Genomic DNA, 18270 nt, shown 5'->3' with positions numbered 1-18270 from the left:
GCACACTCAAGTCAGGGTAGGGGGAGGTGCTCAAGGCCGGCACCACTTTTCTCCTGACAGCGAAGGGAGCCTCCCTGAGCTGGTTCAGGTGAGGGAGGAGATACCTGGAAGAGAAGCAGAGGGTGCTACGGAGGCCACGGGCATGGGCGGCATGGAAACTCCGCCGAACGAGCTGTAGCTGACGCCGTTGGAGGCGCCCACAGAGGACGGGGGCTGGATTCCCGAGCCCGCGCCTCCCGGGGAGCTCTGCTCTGGCAAACTGGGTGAATTTTCCCAAGCCTTGCGTGCGGACTCCATCTGGAAAGCAAGGGGAAGGAAGAATTACTTCCAAGAAGGCGGGAGACGGCACAGATCGAGGCCCCAGGATGGGCGGGCGGGCGGGGCTGCGTGCTCCAGCCCTCGGCAAGCTAAGGCGCCCCGCAGCCTTTGCCTAGCGCCGGCCTGGCGTTACCTTCAGGGTGAGGTCGGCGGTGGGGAAGGACATTTGGGAGAGGCCGATGGCCCTCTGGATGTGATGATCACGCCGGAGGATGGGAATACTTTGTGTTAACCCAGCCTGGAAGGGGAAAGGAGACCATGGAACACGACAGGCACAGGGACAACATGACAGCAGAGCAAAACGCACCTTTGGTTTTGCCCGCGGGCGCTCAAGACCCCTACGGTGAACCTGCCGGGAGCAGACACCCAAGCTGATCTGCTCCGGTCAGTGGTCTTCCCTGATTCTCTCAACAGAAGTCTGTGGAGAGCCACCTGCACACCCACAGCCCACGGAGCACTCGGGCAGGGGCGGCCGCGCCAGGCACAACGCCCGGCTACCAGCACAGAGGCGCCGACGCCTGGCGTGGAGACCCCCAGGTCCCGTCTCCGCCCCCCCACCAGAAACTGAACGAGGTCCCTGGTAACGTTTCTTCACACATGTGGCCAACAGACCCTCCCATGTGTGCCCAGTGCCCCTCAGCGTATCAGAGGGATTCTGAGTAAACACATTGGTTCATCCCAGCACTACCAAACAAACGTAACCACAGAACGTCAAATAACCCGGACCTGAGAAGTTCTGTTTTCCCGTGGTAAGATCACAAAACCGGGGCACAGGACATTTACGCAACACGCCCGAGGACACGTAACCAGCTAGAGAACGCGTTGTGCCACGCACCCAGGTCTGCCTGACCCCAAAGCTGGTGTTGGCCCCCTCCTCTGGCTTCAGAGCCCCCCAGAAGCCTTGCTCCTTTCTCTCCAGGGCCTGCCAGCACAAGAAACAGAGGGAAACACACACTCACGTTACTGGCCAAGGCGTCCTGAAGTTTGACGACCGGATTCCCTGCGGGACCAGAGGCAGAGCCAGGTGGCAAGCTGAAATCCGAGTCCTGAAGAGAAGGAAGAGCTCACTGAAATCATCTGCCCGCTTTTCAGAAGAGGCACACATTAATTTGATCCAGTCTCCAAGACTCAAGAAATCTAGTGGGCAGCGTCCACCAGATAGCACCCAAAAAAGGACGCCACCCCATGACCCTCCCTCCGTGCTCCCTGCCTATGCCCACCGGCCAATCCCGAAAGAGACGGTGAAGATCACTAGTCTGCCCAGCCTGAGAACCTGGCTGGTGTCAGCATAATCTAGAAGGCAGCTCAGTGGCACCTGCCTCATCCTGCAGGCTGACACACTCCACCAGAGAGCTGCTCAGCTTCTGTCCCCCGGCTCTTTCTAGGTGACAGCCCCGTCTCAGCACCTCCCCTCCCTCTCCAAGTTCAAAACCACGGGGGACTTGTGAGGGGGGTTGGGGGGTAGGAAAGAAACACATCCAAGCCTCACTTTTGGATTGACTCCAAATTCAATGGGCGGCACCGGCAGCACAGAGTCCACGTGAATCTCCACCCCGTTAACGGGCGGGACGACGGCTCCCTGCAGCCGCTCGGCCCCCTCTGAGCCCTTCCTGTTTTTCAGAGAGCGCTCATTGCCAATGGGTCCCGGTCTGTGCTCCTTGCTCTGTCCTGAGCCTTGATCTGAGTCCTTGATAGAAAACCAGAGATGCTGAGAAACACGGGCTGGAAGGACCCCAGTCCCAAGCTTCTGAGCACAAGAGGGGAGAAGACAAGGGACGGCAGGCCCCGGCCTCCATGGAGGGACTTCCAGCTGACCTTTGGCTCGGGCTGCTTCTGGGCCTGCTCCTTGTGGCCGTCAGCCTTGGGCTCCAGGCCAGGCCCGTTCATGTCCTCCGGCTTCAGAGTGCCATACGGGGAGCTGCGCTGGGAGGATGTTGCAGACGACTCCCGAGACTCGGCGCTCAGGTCAACGCCGCTATCCCCCTGGCTGCTCTTAAAACCCTGCTGTGCGAGGCACAAAACGGGTGAGAACCCTGACCCTCAAACTCCAACATGGGACTGCCCAGGAAGTGGGACCAAGTGCGTGGCTGAGACACACCCCCGTAAGCCTGTCCTTTTTAGCCCCGTCCTGACTTGGGCCCTGACCCGCCAAATGAAGACGCGATCAAAAAACCACGGTATGCAATGGGCGCCAGGGACGGGGCCGCCAAGCTCATTCCCTTGTGGCCAGGTCAGACAGGGCGACTGCCACCACGGGCCCGGTCGCCCACCCTCCCCAGAAGTCAGGAACAAAGACCAGCGCCAAGCCAGGGCCAGTGGCATCAGGCTCTGGGCCAGGCTCATCGGCGCGGCGAGGAAGAGCTGGGCTGGGCAAGGGTGCACGAGGCCCAGGACGAGCCGGCCACGGGGGCGGTGGGCTCGCGCGCTGCCCGCGAGTGGCTCAGTGGTCACTCACCTCGGCGGAGCCAGGCTCGGCGCTGTTGAAGGCAGTTGCGGCTTTAGTCCAGGAGTCACTGGCCGGGGCCTGGACGGGGAGGGCTGCCCGAGGGTGCAAGACAGAGAGTCAGGGCCGTGCAGGGGAACCACCTGGCTGGCGCAGCCCCTCCCAGCTCTCCTGCCCCATGCAGGGCACTGGAGCTGCTCTGGTAGCTTCACCCGACTTCCCAACATCCTCACGCTCCAAGAAGCGTGCTTCCCTTTACTTCATCCGCTACTTGCTCTGGAAGGCACGCCAGCAACTTCTCGTTCCCATCCGTGAGAAAGCTGTACCGCCACTCCGTGTACTGACGTGGTCTTAATCTTAAGCCGACTGTGCATTTCTACAAGCCTGGCAGCTTCACAGAGTCTCTCGAGGATCTAGGCTGGTACTACTCAACCTCTGTTAGCTCGAGGACCACTCCAGGACTCCCACCAAAGCCGCAGACCCTGCGTATGTATGCAAACCCGACGTGCTATTTTCAGAGCCAGGGACCCTCTGAAGCCGTGCACGCGCCCCCGGGGCTGAGCGGCCAGTGAGGCGGGTCCTGGCAGTAAAGGCCCGAGGGCAGGGGCTGGCGTCCAGCCTGCTCCGAGCGACAACCTGGGAGGTTATCTGTGGACATTCGGAGTGTGATACCCTGCTCACGTGTGCTACCAAATCAACTCACAGCCATATTTTATGAAGAGAAGATCCTACTTCGAATCAGAGTTGAACGTCGTCCGGTGTTATTTGTAACGTGTTGGAACCTAGGTTTTAGCCCGGAACGTGATAGGCCAGGAGGGAAGATTCAAAGAATCAACACCTAGGACCCAGAACTTTGAGTGTCTGTCATGTGGCTCTGGGATCACGTCACTGCACTCCAGGGTCCTCGGCTACTTTGTTTAACACACCGGAAATGGATAATTTCTCTAGGCTCCCCTGTGAAGCATCATGCTTTTCTTCACCTGTGTACTCTCCAGGGCTCTGCCTCAAGCAGACATTAATGAAGAATCTGCTCGATTAACATGGTTTTGTATCTCAGGAACACCTGGGTGGCTCGGTCGGTTGGGCGTCTGACTTCCGCGCAGGTCATGATCTCACAGCTCGTGAGTTCAAGCCCCACGTCCGGCTCACGCTGTCAACGCAGAGCCTGCTTCTGGTCCTCTGTCCCCCTCTCTGCCCCTCTCTGACTCGTGCCCTCCCTCAAAAACAAACGCTAAAAAAAAAAAAAAAAAATTGCTTTTGTATTTTAAAACGAAGAGTTACCCAAAAAAAGAGCATTGGGTTTGAATTTTTTTTTTTTTTTTTTTTAAGTTCAGGAAAATAAATTTTCCAAAAAGTGAGGTCTCCTCACTTTGGTCTCAAGCCTGTCTGGCTCAGGAGAGCATGAGGAGGAGTGGCCAGGAGTGCCCGGCGTCAGGGCCGGCACGCGGCACAGACAGGAAAGCTTTGGACCCGCTCCTCCTCCCTGGCGGTCACCTGGTGCTCCTCCACAAGCTGAGTTTCTTGGGTGCCTGACAGGGGCAAAGGAGTCGAGCCAACTCCCCCCGTGGCCGGAGCCGGGCAGCGACGGGGCCTCCCTTGTCCAGATCAGTGGACGCAAGGAATGGTGCACTCTTGCCCCAAATCACAGGCAGGGGAGTTTCCAGCTGTTCAGGGGCTGCCGGTGGTGCCGAGACGGTTTCTGACACCGTGGCTCCGGAGAGGAGGCAGGAAACAGGCAAACCCCACAGGCATGCAAAGCCCCAAAACAGGACGCTCCCAGAGAAGAGACCCCCTGCCCTGGGGACAGCCGTGGACCAAGCAGCTGAGCCCAAGCACCCAACTCTTACCCTGGCCGCTGCTCTCCCAGATCTCCGTGCCCAGGCTGCTGCCAGGCACGGTCACGTCACCCTGCTCCAGGCACAAGTTGTTCTGCTTTTTAGCAAACCGAGGAGGAATACGGGACGAAAGACCTCGACCCTTGACAGGCACCTAAGGAGAAAAGAGGTGACGCTGTCTGGCCCAGACGTGAGGCGTGAAGCACGAGTTCTCCCCGCCAGAACCACACCATGGGAAACTGCCCCAGGGGTGCAGGAACGCTGGCATCTCAGCCACGGGTGAATGGCAAGGCCAACCACACCATCCCCGGGAAGGGCGACAGGCTGGTGCATGCAGGCTGCAGAGGCCAAGGGTGCAGGGTCCAGGCCTGACTGCAGTTTGAATACAGGGTCCCCGGCCCTCGAGACGCCCTGGGTGACAAATCTCATCCCACACAGGCTGGAGTGGTAGGAGGAGGGGGGCCTGAGGGAGGTCTGCATCCTGTTGTCACCTGGGATGAGTCACCTTCTCCAAGCACTGGGCTAACATCACCTACTCCCACACGACAACAGGGTTGGTGATGTCGGGGGCACAAGCATGCTGCTGTGCCCGCCTTCCCCTCTTCTAGCTTGGGCCTGATTCAGAACTCTCTCTCCTCGCTCTGGGTTTCTCTGTGCCGGCCTGCCCTCCACCCCACACCCCCTACCTGCACGGCCTGCTCCTTCTTCCTCCTCTCTTCTTCCAGCAGACGGCGCTGCTTCTTGGTCAGGACCTCAATGAAGCCTTCGCCCGCCATGGGGCCCACCTCACTCTCCTCCCCAGGGCTGGAACCGCAGTTTTCAATGATGGAATCTGAACCCAGATTTCACAAGAAGGGACAGTGTCTCCATTCATCGGAAGAAAGAATAACCCAACCCTACCGGTTTCTGATATCTAAGGACAGCTCAGCTCCGAAGGTCGGGCGGCACCAGGCCTGATGTCTCCAAGGAGCAGACTGTACTTGGGAGTCTATGGAAATCCTGAAAGGGTCCCTTCTCCCCCCGCCCCCGCCCAGGCCTCCTCAGCACACGGTTGTCTCACACCGCAGACGCCAGTAACACTACAGTTTAAGAAAAGACGCTGGTGACCGAAGTCTCTGCTCTGGTGCTAGCCAGCCGCGTGACCCTGGACACACCACACAACCTCGCTGGGCCTCGGGGTCCCCCTCTGTAAAACTGGGGCACCGGGGCTGCTACGGGGGTGGCAAGGCTGTGAGCAGCAGGAGGGCAGGAACCATATCCGTTCTGCTCACCAGCGTCGCCCTGGAACTTGGCCCACCACCTGCCCAGAGGCCACGATGTTCAGAGAACGGATGGGCAAACCCAGCAACCCTCGAAAGCCACCGTGGCCTTCGGTTTTGAGGGGCCCGAAGATGTGAGGGGACAGACTCACTTCCATAGTTCAGGTCAAACTGTTTCATGGTCTCTCCCTGTTCGCCCGCCCTCTGAGCAACCAGCTTGGCCGCCTCCTCCGCCGTCTCGCAGGAGGCCTCGGGGATGTCGGAGGCACCGTGGGCCACCCGCTCCAGCACGTAGTGGCTGCTCCCACTGCTGCAACCGAGACCCGCGGGCAAGGTCTCATCTGGGGACCTAGGAAGAAGGAAGAACCGCGTTAGCTCAGAAGCGGCCAGAGGCTGGGGAAGGAGAGAAAGGGACGATCAGCATGTGCACACGGCACGCACGTGGACACGGGGCCCTGACCTACAGCGCGCCCCCTTTGCGCAGTCGAAGCTGCTCCCCAGCGGCAGCCCTCCTACGGCCACACTGCCAGCTCACGGGGACAACTGCTCTTCTCTGACCCCTTCCAGGGCTCAGTGCCTCGGTTCTTTCCCACTGCGTGCCAAACTCAGCAGGGCTGCAGACAGGAGAGAACAAAGGGGAATGCCCAGAGCCGGGCCACAGCCCTTACCACTCCTGGCACGGGAGACTGACCAGGGAGTCAAGGAGCCGGGCCAGGCCACACAACAAGGCTCTCAGCAGAAGTCAGAAGCAAAGCCCCGTGTCAGCAGCTGGGGCCTGGAAAGCTAGGCCAGCCCAACACCTGGAAAGATCAGCATTCCCCTAGGGCTCCTTCTTTGGAGCTGAGTGGATTCCAATCCAGGTTTCTGGCCCCCAGGTTTCTAAGGAGACTGGGAGGTAGGAAGTGGCCTTCCTCAGGCGGAGGCATGGATCAGAAAAACAGGCTGCACGAGTGAGTCTCTGCACGGGCTCTCCCCTCTCCCGGATTCCAGGCAGCCTGCAGGCAATGAGCCACACAAACCTGAGCCGCCTGGAAGCCTCCAGATCCCCTGAGAGACGCTCACAGGGCCTCAGGCAGCTCACCTGCTTTTGCCACTGCCTGGCTCTTCCCACCAGGAGGTGGTCAATCCCTGAAACGGAGCCGCATCTCCTCACCGCCAAGAGGCAGAGCCACTTGGGAAGAGCTGTCCCTACAGGACCAGGAGGCTAGATGGCCCAGTAGGACGCGGGGGGAGAGCAGTCCAGGGGCAGAGGAATCTGGGGGACCGGCACCGTGCACAGGAAGCGTCCCCCTCGGCGGGGCGGCAAAGGGTACTGATGGAGGCTGAGCTCTCCTGACGGGTGCTGGGGCAGCCACCACTCGAGGACCAACGGGCTGGGGCTCTGGGTTTCGGTTTTCAAGCCACGACAACAACAACGACAACAACATGCCACGAGAGAGGCAGACAAGCAGTGTGAGAGCAAGTGATGGAGACGCCCACACACAACGGCCTGGGTGGGCAGCGGCCCTCCTGGAGGACGACAGAGGGACGGAGTCGGGGCGCCGGACACACGGCAGGGCATGCATGCATGGGTGCTGCTTACAACAACAGGCTTGGTAACAGAACAGCAACAGAGAAGAGCCTGGGGTTCGGTCTGCGTTTTACCTTTTGGCTTTCAAAGGCGTCCCATTCTGTTGGCTGTCATAACGGGGAGAGGCGTCACCACCACCTGGCCTAATGGACTTGTCCCCAAACCCCCCCGGCTCCAGCTTTCGGCTCTGCCTGTCGGCCAGGGGCCTCTGGCTGGAGAAGCTCCTCTTGGCCAGCTCCTTCTTCTCACCCGCGGCGGCCCCGGGCAGGCTGCCGTCCGCCTGCGGGTCGGGCTCGGCCCCCGGGCCCTCGCGCCGCTCCCGCCGCTCGCTGAAGTCACTGCTCTCGGAAGCCGTCTCCCATTCCTCGTTGGCGTGATCGGACGAGTTCTGGTACGAGAGCTCGGGGGACCCGCTCTTGTCCCCGGGGCAGAGCTTGGGCCGGCCCGGCCACGGCCCTGCCAAGAGGTGCGGCTCCTCCTCCGGCCCCCACAGGCCCAGGGACTCCCGCTCCTGCCGGAGGCGCCGGAAGCGAGGGGGCTTGTCCTGACGTGGGGGACGCCTTCTCCGGAAGGGCCGGTTCTCGGCGCCTTCCGAGTCGGCCGCATGGTCATCGGGGAAGAAGGGCCTCTTGTCCTCCAGGCGGCCGTCCTCGAAGGCCCTGGCGCCAAGCGAGTCAGAATGTCTGTAGGCGTCAGGGACACAGTCTCTGTCTGCGGGTCGCCGGGACCCGCATGTGTCTGGGGAGCTGTACTCCTGCCAGGAGGCTCCCGGGCCCTTGCTCTGCCAGTGGGCGGCCTCTTTGGACACAAAGGTTCTCCGGCCGTAGCCGCAGCTGCTCAGCCGGGGAGGGAGCGCCCGGCCGAAGGCGCGAGGGCCTCGGCTCTTGGCCTCCGGGCCGCTGTGGTCCTCGGAGCATGCCTTGGTGGAGCGCCAGGAGTCCCTGAAGTCGCCCCTCCTCAGGGTGCTGCCCTCCCGCTCCAGGAGCGAGCCCTCGCTCCCGTTCTCCGAGCCTCGCTGCCGCCGCCGCTTGGGAAGCTCTTCGTACTCAGAGCCCTCGCTGTGTGTCTCGCTGGCGATGCGCCGTCGCGGCTTGGCCCTGGGGAAGTCCTCCGGCTGGCCAAAGTCCCGCAGCCCCCGGCCGCGGCCACTCCTCTGGCCGCCGCCGTAGACGCCCCGCGCCCCAAGCACCCCCCCACCGCAGAGGCCTGGGCCACTGCCCGCCGGCCGCCCTCGGAAGGTGAACTCTCGGAAGCCACGGCCGCGGCCCCGGGCCTGCCCTCGGCCCCCGAAAGCTTGCTCCTCGTCGATAAAGATCCAATTGTTCCTCTTTGTCGCGGGCGTGTCACTGGACTCCCGGGAGGGTCTGCCCTCCCAGGCCCTGGCCGGTTTCTCGTCCTCGTCACACCTGCTGGCCTCGCGGCCCACACTAGCACGGGCAGGGCCCTGGTCCTCCAAGGGGGAGGGGGAGGAGTTGGCCAGCGCGGGGTCATTCTCTTCGTCCTCATCCTTCTCTGCCTTGCGAGCCGGCCCCTTCTCCTTGGCCACTCGGGCGCTCTCCTCCCCCAGCTCCTGCTTAATCTTCTCCAGTTCCTTCTCCTTGTCCTCCACCTTGAGGGCTTTCAGGACGGGCTTCTTGATGGGTCCCGACCTCCGCGTCCTGCTGGTCTGCTCCTGGTGCTGGCTGCCGGGGCCCCGGGGCTCGGCAGTCCACTCGGGCTCCAGGGACGGCTGTTTGTTGGGGCTCCCGTCCTTCTCCCAGGAAGAGACGTTAAAGGGTGGCTCATCCCGGGGTGTTCCCTTCTCGATGCCACTGGCCGTGTCCGTGGACTCTGGCGGGTGGCTAACGTCCCAACTGCTATACTCTGGCTTTTTCTCCGCTGGGGCAAAGTCGGGCTCCAGTGGGGAACACCTGAGGTCTGGGCTGTGACCCCCAGGAGCACCCGCTTCCTGAACATTTTCTTGGGGTGGAAACAAAAGCTCCTGGCCTATTCTTTGAGAAGAGACACAGCTGTCAAAGTCTGCTGGGGCCTTCTTGTCAAAAGCACTCAAGAACTCCTCCCCTCTCTCCTCAAGGAGATCGCGCTGGGCACCTACACCCCCTGACCTTCCGGGGGGGGCAGAGTAAGAGCTTTCATTCCTGAAAAGGAACCAGAAAAATCAGTCAATGTGATTGGAGCTTGGTTCCTGGTTTCCATGCTGAACACAGAGCTTAGTTTTAAAAAGAAAAAAAAAAAAAATCTTTTTTAAAAAGAAAATGAAAAAGAAAAAAACATAAGCACCAACATTTGCTCTAGCTTTAAACATGTCTCAGAGCTGCTGGGCCATGGATTGGTCGGCGGCCCCTGGAGTCCAGAGTGAAGAACGCGGGGGCTGCTGGTGGACTCAGCGTGCCACCTGGAGGCGTAGCAGCTGGGGATCCTCTGGTTCAAGCGACAAGCTGGAGCCTGGGAGTCCACGGAGAGTCTGGGGCCCTGGGCCAGCAGGGCCAGCTTGCTCCACTTGGACAGGAAGGAGCCACGACCCGGGCACGCGGCCCCGCCAGACCCCACCCCTCGCCCTGACCCAAGGTTCAGCAGATCTGCCTCTGACCCAGGACCTCTCCTCGGCCGTCAGCCCCGCCGGCAGGTGAGCGCCTCTCACACAAAAGCGTTCCAGCAAACCTCCTCGTACTCCCCGTCCATGGAGGACACTGCCTGCGGGGACAGCGCCCCCTCCCGGGGCCCCGCACGAGCAGGATTTGGACATCCTGCCCTCACTTGCAGGCCAGGAGGGCCGAGTTCCAGCTCACCTGACATGCATGTCCACGGCCAAAGCGTCGTTTGATTTCGGCTGCGGAAGCGAGTAGCCTTTGCTCTGCAATGCCATGTAGCCCTCTGGGCTCCATACGGGGGCCGGATCGAGGGCGGCCACTTTCCTTTCTTGCAGCGGGGGCACGCAGTTCTGGTCCTCAGAGCGACAGCCAGTCCCACCGAGGGAGTCTTGGGGAATCATGGGTTTCATCAGTCCTGAAGGAGGCACAGGCAAAGAATCACCCTGCATCAGCCAGCGCAGAGAGCCGCACTCCAACCTCGGGGGCAACCCAAGGCCCGAGGGAGACCGTAGTTACCAGTTACCCTATCAGGCGGACACAGCACCCCACCTGCTCGCCATCGCCGAGCCCTCCGTGTTCTCTCAACACGGAACCTCTGAAGGTGCACGAGCACGTGACGGGAGGGGTCTACGGATCCATTCTAAGACCTGTGAAGTCCAACCTGCGCTCCAGGTTCAGGACCCCATGCTGAAGAGTGCCTCAAACTGGCAAATGGAAACTGGAAATATCTAACTAGAGAGCCCATGATGTCAGCAAAAGGCTAGAGAGGTCAACCCGTCGGCCACGAGGGTCTGTGTGCGAGTAGGGACGCTGAGGTCTCCTGCCCAGGTGCGAGGAAGACCAGCCGTGTGGCCAAGAGGCGCACGGACCAGGAGCTGCCGTCTGCAGGCTTCAAAGCCCGAGCATCAAGCCTTAGGAAGGGACTCTGGTTTCAGTTTTGTTTTTTTGTATGTTTATTTATATTTCAGAGAGAGAGAGAGAGAGAGACAGACAGACAAAGAAAGAGTGCACAAGCAGGGGAGGGGTACAGAGAGGGGGAGACACAGAATCCGAAGCAGGCTCCAGGCTCTGAGCCGTCAGCACAGAGCCCGACACGGGGCTTGAACTCGCTAACTGTGAGATCGTGATCTCAGCCGAAGTCGGACGCTTAACCGACTGAGCCACCCAGGTGCCCCCATCAGTTCCTTTATTTATTTTTAAAAAGATTTTATTTTTAAGTAATCTCTACACCCAACATGGGGCTCAAACCCACAACCCTTAGACCATTTAGAGTCGGATGCTCTCCTGAACAAGCCAGCCAGGAGCCCCAGTTCCTTTTATCTCTAGCCCTAGGACTGACTGCCACACTCCACGTTTTTATACGGTGAATGGGGGTGCACAGATGACAATAAACTGTTTAACGGGCCTGAGGTGATTAAGACACAGAGGACACCTCGGTCCCTCCAGACATAAGCTAGCAGGGGAAAGTGTGCCACCACCCCCCTCCCCGCCACCGTGGCCTATCTGTCCACGTCCATCAACCTGGGGAGAGTGAGGAGGGAGGTGGTGCAGAAATTAAACGTCTCATCAGGCCTAAGTCTGTGGACAGAAAAAGATCTGATTTTTCAGATACTTTCTTCACAGAGCTTATTAGCATACACACATTTTGTGTGGCTTTTACACAGAGATAATCTGGCCAGAAAACGGCTCTGCGTTAGGCCGGTGCGTTAAAGCTTTCTTTTAGCTCTAGAGCGCCCTCTTCAAACGCCACTGATACGTGACTCCAACATAAAGTTAGTGTGAGTCAGCCGGTGGGGACCCTCTCTGGAACCCTGAAATTACACACCACTCATTAAGTACTCATTATGAGGCACACTGGCTTCTTTTCACAGCTCTTATTACCTGGAAAACCCTGCTACCACAAACGTGCGGGGCAGAATAGGTCATCACACATATCACTTGCAGAGCTGTGTTCCCAAGAAATTGGGAAATCCCCAGGGAGTTGAAACCACAGCCACCGGCCAGCGCCACAAGCCAGTGCTTCCTGGAGGGGAGCAGGGGAATACACCTGTCAGTCCTAGTAACCATGGGCTTGGACTCTGACCCCCAGCAGCACAGGGGATAGAGCTTTCTGCACAAGGAGAAGCTGCTCAAGACAGAGGCCCTCAATTCAAAGGCAGATTTAAAAATCCATGCTCTTTTGGGGCACCCGGGTGGCTCAGTCGATTGAGTGCCTGACTCACGATTTTGGCTCAGGACACGATCTCACAGTTCGTGAGTTCAAGCCCCACATCAGGCTCTGCACTGGCAGTGTGGAGCCTGCTTGAGATTCTTTCTCTCTCCCCGCCCCTTCCCTGTTCACATGGGTGGCTCACTCTCTCTCTCAAAATAAACAAATAAAAATATTAAAAAAAAAAAAAAAATATATATATATGTATATATATATACACACATATATATACATATACATATACATACACATACACACACACACACACACACGCTCTTTAGTACAGGGAAACAACTTAAGTTTGTGTCCTGGCCTGGGCCAGTTAGGGAAAAATAGCTGCTAGGAATGTATAACTGTGCTGGCTTTCATGCAGGTTGTGGGGAGGAGGGTTTAGATGCATTCCCCAAGAGTGGTCCAGAATATTCCCAAGTTAGAATAGCAAGGGGTTCTAGGAAGGCAAGAGAAAACATAACTGGAGAGAAAGACTCTCCACTCGAGCTGTACCGGATCCCCACAACAAATACAGCTCTGTTGAAAATGAGCTCACAATCCAAAATTCCCAGCATGTGTGGGAAGCTGCCCACCACTAGCCCACAGTGAGCCCACAGGGTTACCTGCCTGAGAACTTCAGATAACAGAATAATAAATACTAGAAATCAGGTTTTAAGTTATTAAAAGCATAAAAAAGGAATTAAAACCTTAAGAAAAACATGACACACACACAAACACACACACACTAGAATTGACAAAAGAAATTCCAATAATAAAAAATATAGTCACTGAAAAAACTCACTGGGCAATAAAATTAAAAAGAGAGAGAGAGAAACAGAGAAATTGGACACAAGCAGAGAGAAAATGGACACAACACGGGGAGACGAAACCACAGAGGAAAGAGGAGATCTTAAAGAAGCCAGAAAGAACACAGAGTGGGTTCCACAGAAACGAATCACTCTGAGCAGCCACAGAACCAGAAGGAAATGGACTACTACCTTCCTGGTCCTGAAAAAGAGACGTGCCAACCCAGAATTCTACACCCAGCTAGAGAAAGGGTGCCATAAAGACTTTTTCAGGCAAAGAAAACCTACTGCCAGAAAAACTTCCTGAAGAACTCGACAGAATGTACTTCACAAAGAAGTGTATCGCACCCAGATGGAACACACGGGAAGGAACTAGTGAAGGGACAGGCGAGTCTGCAGAAGCAGACTGCAGGAAGCAACAGAAACAATGCCCGATTTGGTGGCATAAAAACAAGAACTAAAACTCGAGGGAGAACTCAGAAGACAGACTGATGAGCTAATCAGCTCGGGTGAAGGGTGAGAATGCCCATCAGCCTATGCCAGTCACAGGTACGTATCAGAACGTCACGTAACCACTAACACAGTACAAACAGCACGCAGAAGTAAAACAACCAGAAGCATAGGAAAACTTGATCCAAAAAAAGGAAGAAGAAAAGTAAGAAAGGTGGGATCAACAGAAAGCATAAAGTAGGACAGCAGAAAATCCGAATATCATAATCCCCCCAAATCCAAAGAGAGGCACTTTGGCAATTACAGTCGCAGATTTTCAGAGTGGGTAAAACCATACGCATCTTGTACCTACAAACGCCCCCTGCAAAAAAGGGCTCAGGGAGGCGGATGGTAAAAAGATACCAAATGAATCTTCATCAAAAGAACCCTGGAATGATGACATCAGTATCAGACACAGTGGACAGGAGAGGTGGAAAGCACAGTTAAGGAGGACAGTGCTGTGTGAGGATAAGGAGAACGAGATACATCAGTCCAAACCTGTTTGCTTCCAGACAGAGCGAAGCCCGACAGGCCTAGGGATTGAACACACCTACGGTCACAGTGGGAGATTCTCACGCACCTCTTAGTAAGTGATGGGGGGGGGGGGGGGGGTAACAAATCGTGATGGATGTGAGAGAAACTCGCACAGCACAGCCAGCAAGTTCGATGGAATGGACCACATCCAATTGGAGAATATTCTTTTCAAGAAAACACAGAATGTTAAATAAAGAGTATGTAATAGCCTACAAAAAAAAATCTCAACAAAACACCAAGCAATCCCGATCGGGAGCTAGCTGGCATACGAATGCCCTTGAGTGAAACCTGACCTGCCACCTGTTTTTAAAAATAAAGTTTTACTGGAAAGCGACCAGACTTGTTCAATCACTATCGTCTTTGGTCGTTTTTGTTCTACAACAGCAAAATGGAGTAGCTGTTCAAAGCCCAAAATATTTATTATCTGGCATTTATAGAAAAGCTTCCTGACCCCTGTTCTAGATCATACAGACAATGGTATCTGACCACAAAGCAGCCACGTTAGAAATTAACACCATCCGGATATTCTTAAAACTCTCTATTTGGAAAATTTATGCCATACTATTAAAAACCATCAACCAAAGAAAGGTAACAAATCAAAATCCGACGAGCACTGAAAACTGTACAGTAACAAAAATGCTGTATCTTAAAACTCCTGTTCATAGCAATTTACAGCTAAAGTAATACTTAAATACTTACATCTAAAAATCAGAAATTACTGGGCCAAGTATTCAACGCAATTACAAAAGAGTACAATACTTTCAAAGGAATTAATGAGGAAAATTAATGAAATAAAAACCAAATAAGATAAAAGAATTAAGAAACCCAAAAGTTGCTTTTTAAAAATGGCATTTTAAAAATGGGGAGGAGAAATCAAGGAAAAAAAGAGAGAAGTCACAAAAAAACATTAAGAATGGAAAGAGAGATATCCTTCAGTAAGAAAAAAAAGAAACAAAAAAAAAAAAAAAAGGAAAGAGGAACAAAAGGACATTGCAGGGACATCAGAACTAGTTAAAACAACATATAATGCATCATCAGAAAGACTCTGCCCAGTAATTCTTTGCGACTGGTACTATCCATGCCCTCATGGTGCAAACAACAAAGTTAAAACTCAGACTGGTCACGTGAGTTACAGGAACGGCCAGACTGGATCCGGGCGGGCCTAAGTCCCGAAGCAACACCCCAAACACCACACCATCCTGGACAACACTGGTGTGGCCCACTGGGGCTCGCTTACCCGAGGGATGGAGGGCGGACGGGTAGAAATCCACTGGGGCCCGAGTGGGCGGGATCCGTGGGTCCATGTAGGAAGGCATCATCATCCACCTGGGATCGAAGCCCAGCATTTGGGGGTGGTGGGGGTAGAAAGTGCGCTGTGGGTGGGAAGGTGGGGGGTACACGGGCTGCCAGTGCTGCATCTTATATAGCTGCTCCTGAGCAGACAGAGAGAGAACAGGTCAGACCAGTGCTCGGGGCAGAGACCGTGCAGGTGTATACACGCACATGCACGCACTCTCACACATATACACACTACACACACACAGGCACACACCCCCACCCCCACCCCCCATACACACACACTCACACACACAGGCACACTAACCCCGGGCTGTAGGAGTCTCTGATGGCTCCCCACAGCTCTCCATGGAACAGCCCGAGTCCCACCAGGCCCCATGTGACCTGCCCGACCACCCACCAGCTTCACTGCACACGACTGCCTGCCCACATGGGGCCCTGGTTGCACACTGGGCCCTCTGTCTAGGAGGCTTCCTACTCCCTTGCATCCCGGCTCATCCCTGCTCCTCCTTCAGGATTCCACTCAAAACACCCTTCCTCCGGGCAGCCACCCCGAGTCCCTGGACGAGATGAGGCCCCTGCCTCTGCTCTGCAGCACTGGTCCTTCTCCTCTGTAGCACTGACAGTGGGTGATCATTTTGAGCTGCCGGTCTCCCTCACAAAACCATAAGAAACTACACGCCGGGTTCACTGTCGTCTCCTTGTGGCCTACCACCAGTCACGGCACATAGAAAATCCAGTGCACAAATGGACGAATATCAGCAAAACCTTGAAAATCTGGTCCTAGACCCCGTGGGGGCTCATTTCCAGCCCTGCCCCTTCACATCAGTGACCTCCAGGGCTGCCATCTCCAGTGCACCCAGAATCAGCATTCCGGCAGGACCCAGGTGCAGAGTCAGACAAGAAAAGCGGACCCGGCCGCACCCTTCCCATCTGCAAACAAAAAGGCCCGGGCTGGATTCCCAGGACGGCTCTGTGGGCCTCCGCCCAGAGCTCCTCCTCCGTCTGGACCCCAGGCCCCCGGGGAACCTGACCAGACAGTCTGTCTGCCAGGCTCCTTCGGCAGTCCTGGTGCTTTCAGACTCCTTTCTCTTCCCGAAGAAGGACTTACCCGTCCCCGCCCCCCAGAAGCGTTACACACAGGAGCTCTCGCTGCTGTGTCTGGCTGGAGTCACCCCAGAGACCTTCCTGGTCAGTAGTTCTCCACCAAGCCGGGGAGTAACTGCACAGTGCTGGCTCACACTATAACACCGTCAAAGCACACAAGGAACACAGCTTCGTGTTTACCGCTCAGGACCTGATGAGCTTCCGGAAGACCTCGTAGGGGCCCAGGGGAAGGAGGGTCTGGGGTGAAGGTTTTACAGGCAACTAAATGAGATTCTGGAAAAGGCTGGAGATGCTGGAGATCCTGATTTGTGTCCCTAAGGCACACATGTTCTGCACCAGGATCGTTGTTATTAAGGATGATTTACTGCACATCTAGCTGCTGGGCTACATGATGTCCACATTTCATCTGTTTCCCACCCGAGTGCACTGCTCATCAGTAATCATCTGTTCCTTCAGTTATCACTCCTGGAACACACACAATCACCAACGGTGCTTCCAGCTGGCCACCAGAGATCGGTACGATTACAACCATCACCCACGTAATCTTCTCTGGGGCGAAGAGCAGGTCCCTTTTAAAGTTCACAAAACACTAATAAAGATGACACTGATAGCACCGATCAACCAGAATGCAGGTGCCACAAAACCCTCGCGGCCCCTCTGAGGCCGGTACTCGTTGTTCCTGGGCCATCTGAGGCCACACTCAACCCGAGAAGCTGCACGATTAGGACCAGGATGCACAGCAGTTCAACTCAACCCCTACAAACCCCCGTGCTTATCCCAAGCTAGTACACCTCTCTGCCAGCTTTCCAAGCCCTCCCGGGCCTCCTCACTCCTTGGGACGGTCCCAGGGCGGACAACGCTGGCCTACGGACAGGCTGCAGTGCACTGCTCTGAACGAAAACACCACTCTTCAGCGAAACTGCACTGGGTGAGTGCACACCCCGCTGCCACTGCCTCACCAACACCAGACAAGGGAAGACGCCACCAACAACCGTTCTATTCATCCACGGGAGAAATCACTCGGAAAAACAAAACACGGCCAGGGATGATCTTCCAAGGCTGTAAGTTTTCAGGTGCAGCCCCTAACATCCGTGCCAGTGATGGGGATATTCGAGTTGTTTCTTTTCATCGAAGGGGGAGGGGACCAGAGGAGGAGACAGGGGACATCCACACTCAGCAGTCCGATCTGTTTACCTGCTGTTGCTGCTGCTGCTGGCGCTGGAATCTGGGAGGAAGAGACTTCTGGTACTTGCTGAACTCCTGTGCAGGGGACCCAGCCTCCCTGGCGCCCTCCTCACTGCCGCCACTCTGAGCCACAGCCGGAGGAGCCGCGGGGGCTTCTTCTGAAAACGTGTTGGGGGTTCCCTGGGCAGGAAACTCAGGGGAGCCTAGAGGACAAGTAACCAGAGAAACGGCTGCGGTGAGCTCACAGAAGCCGGGCCAGTCAAACGTTTACGGCAAACGCTTGCTCTCGTTGACACGGACGGTGCACGAGGTCATGGACTCCCCACGACGCCATCGCTTCAGAGGTGAGAGAGAGCTAAGGGTCGAGAGGTCAGAGGAACCACCAGGGTTCCAGAAGAGAAGGGTTCTATTGAAAAGGACCCCAGTAAATGAGAGAGCAGCCACCAGCTCGGCGACAGCCCACAGCCATCACCTGAGCGACAGGAGTCAATGCAGCCAAAGGCCAGGCTGGCCACCAAGTCAGCACGCGTCCCCTGGCTGGTTGCCTCATCTGTAAAGGGAGGACAGCAACTCTGTCCATCCCACAGGCCTTTGTGAGCCTTAAGGGAGACAATCCATGCAAGGCCGGTAGCGAGCG

At 56.5% G+C, this 18270-nt stretch overlaps 1 protein-coding gene across 13 annotated transcripts in view; it reads right to left on the bottom strand.

The window, feature by feature from the left end:
• Positions 1-18270, bottom strand: part of PRRC2B (proline rich coiled-coil 2B) — an 88438-nt gene that overhangs the window by 12461 nt on the left and 57707 nt on the right. For 8 of the 13 annotated variants that reach the window (XM_045468104.1, XM_045468103.1, XM_045468110.1 and 5 more), the window contains exons 13-25: positions 17643-17836; positions 15283-15478; positions 10215-10431; positions 7500-9563; positions 6008-6204; positions 5283-5428; positions 4609-4750; positions 2774-2856; positions 2134-2322; positions 1808-2005; positions 1278-1364; positions 452-556; positions 105-297 (exon numbers count right to left, since the gene is read on the bottom strand). In XM_045468104.1, the coding sequence (XP_045324060.1) occupies positions 105-297; positions 452-556; positions 1278-1364; positions 1808-2005; positions 2134-2322; positions 2774-2856; positions 4609-4750; positions 5283-5428; positions 6008-6204; positions 7500-9563; positions 10215-10431; positions 15283-15478; positions 17643-17836 (4011 nt within the window). The remainder of the gene's footprint in view (positions 1-104; positions 298-451; positions 557-1277; positions 1365-1807; positions 2006-2133; positions 2323-2773; positions 2857-4608; positions 4751-5282; positions 5429-6007; positions 6205-7499; positions 9564-10214; positions 10432-15282; positions 15479-17642; positions 17837-18270) is intronic. The other 5 variants (XM_045468108.1, XM_045468113.1, XM_045468109.1 and 2 more) reach the window with 2 other exon arrangements.

This window comes from Leopardus geoffroyi, chromosome D4 (assembly GCF_018350155.1).
Source record: "Leopardus geoffroyi isolate Oge1 chromosome D4, O.geoffroyi_Oge1_pat1.0, whole genome shotgun sequence".
Classification (NCBI taxonomy): domain Eukaryota; kingdom Metazoa; phylum Chordata; class Mammalia; order Carnivora; family Felidae; genus Leopardus; species Leopardus geoffroyi.
The sequence above is the reverse complement of the archived record's forward strand: the minus strand, read 5'-3'. Positions and strand labels throughout refer to the sequence as shown.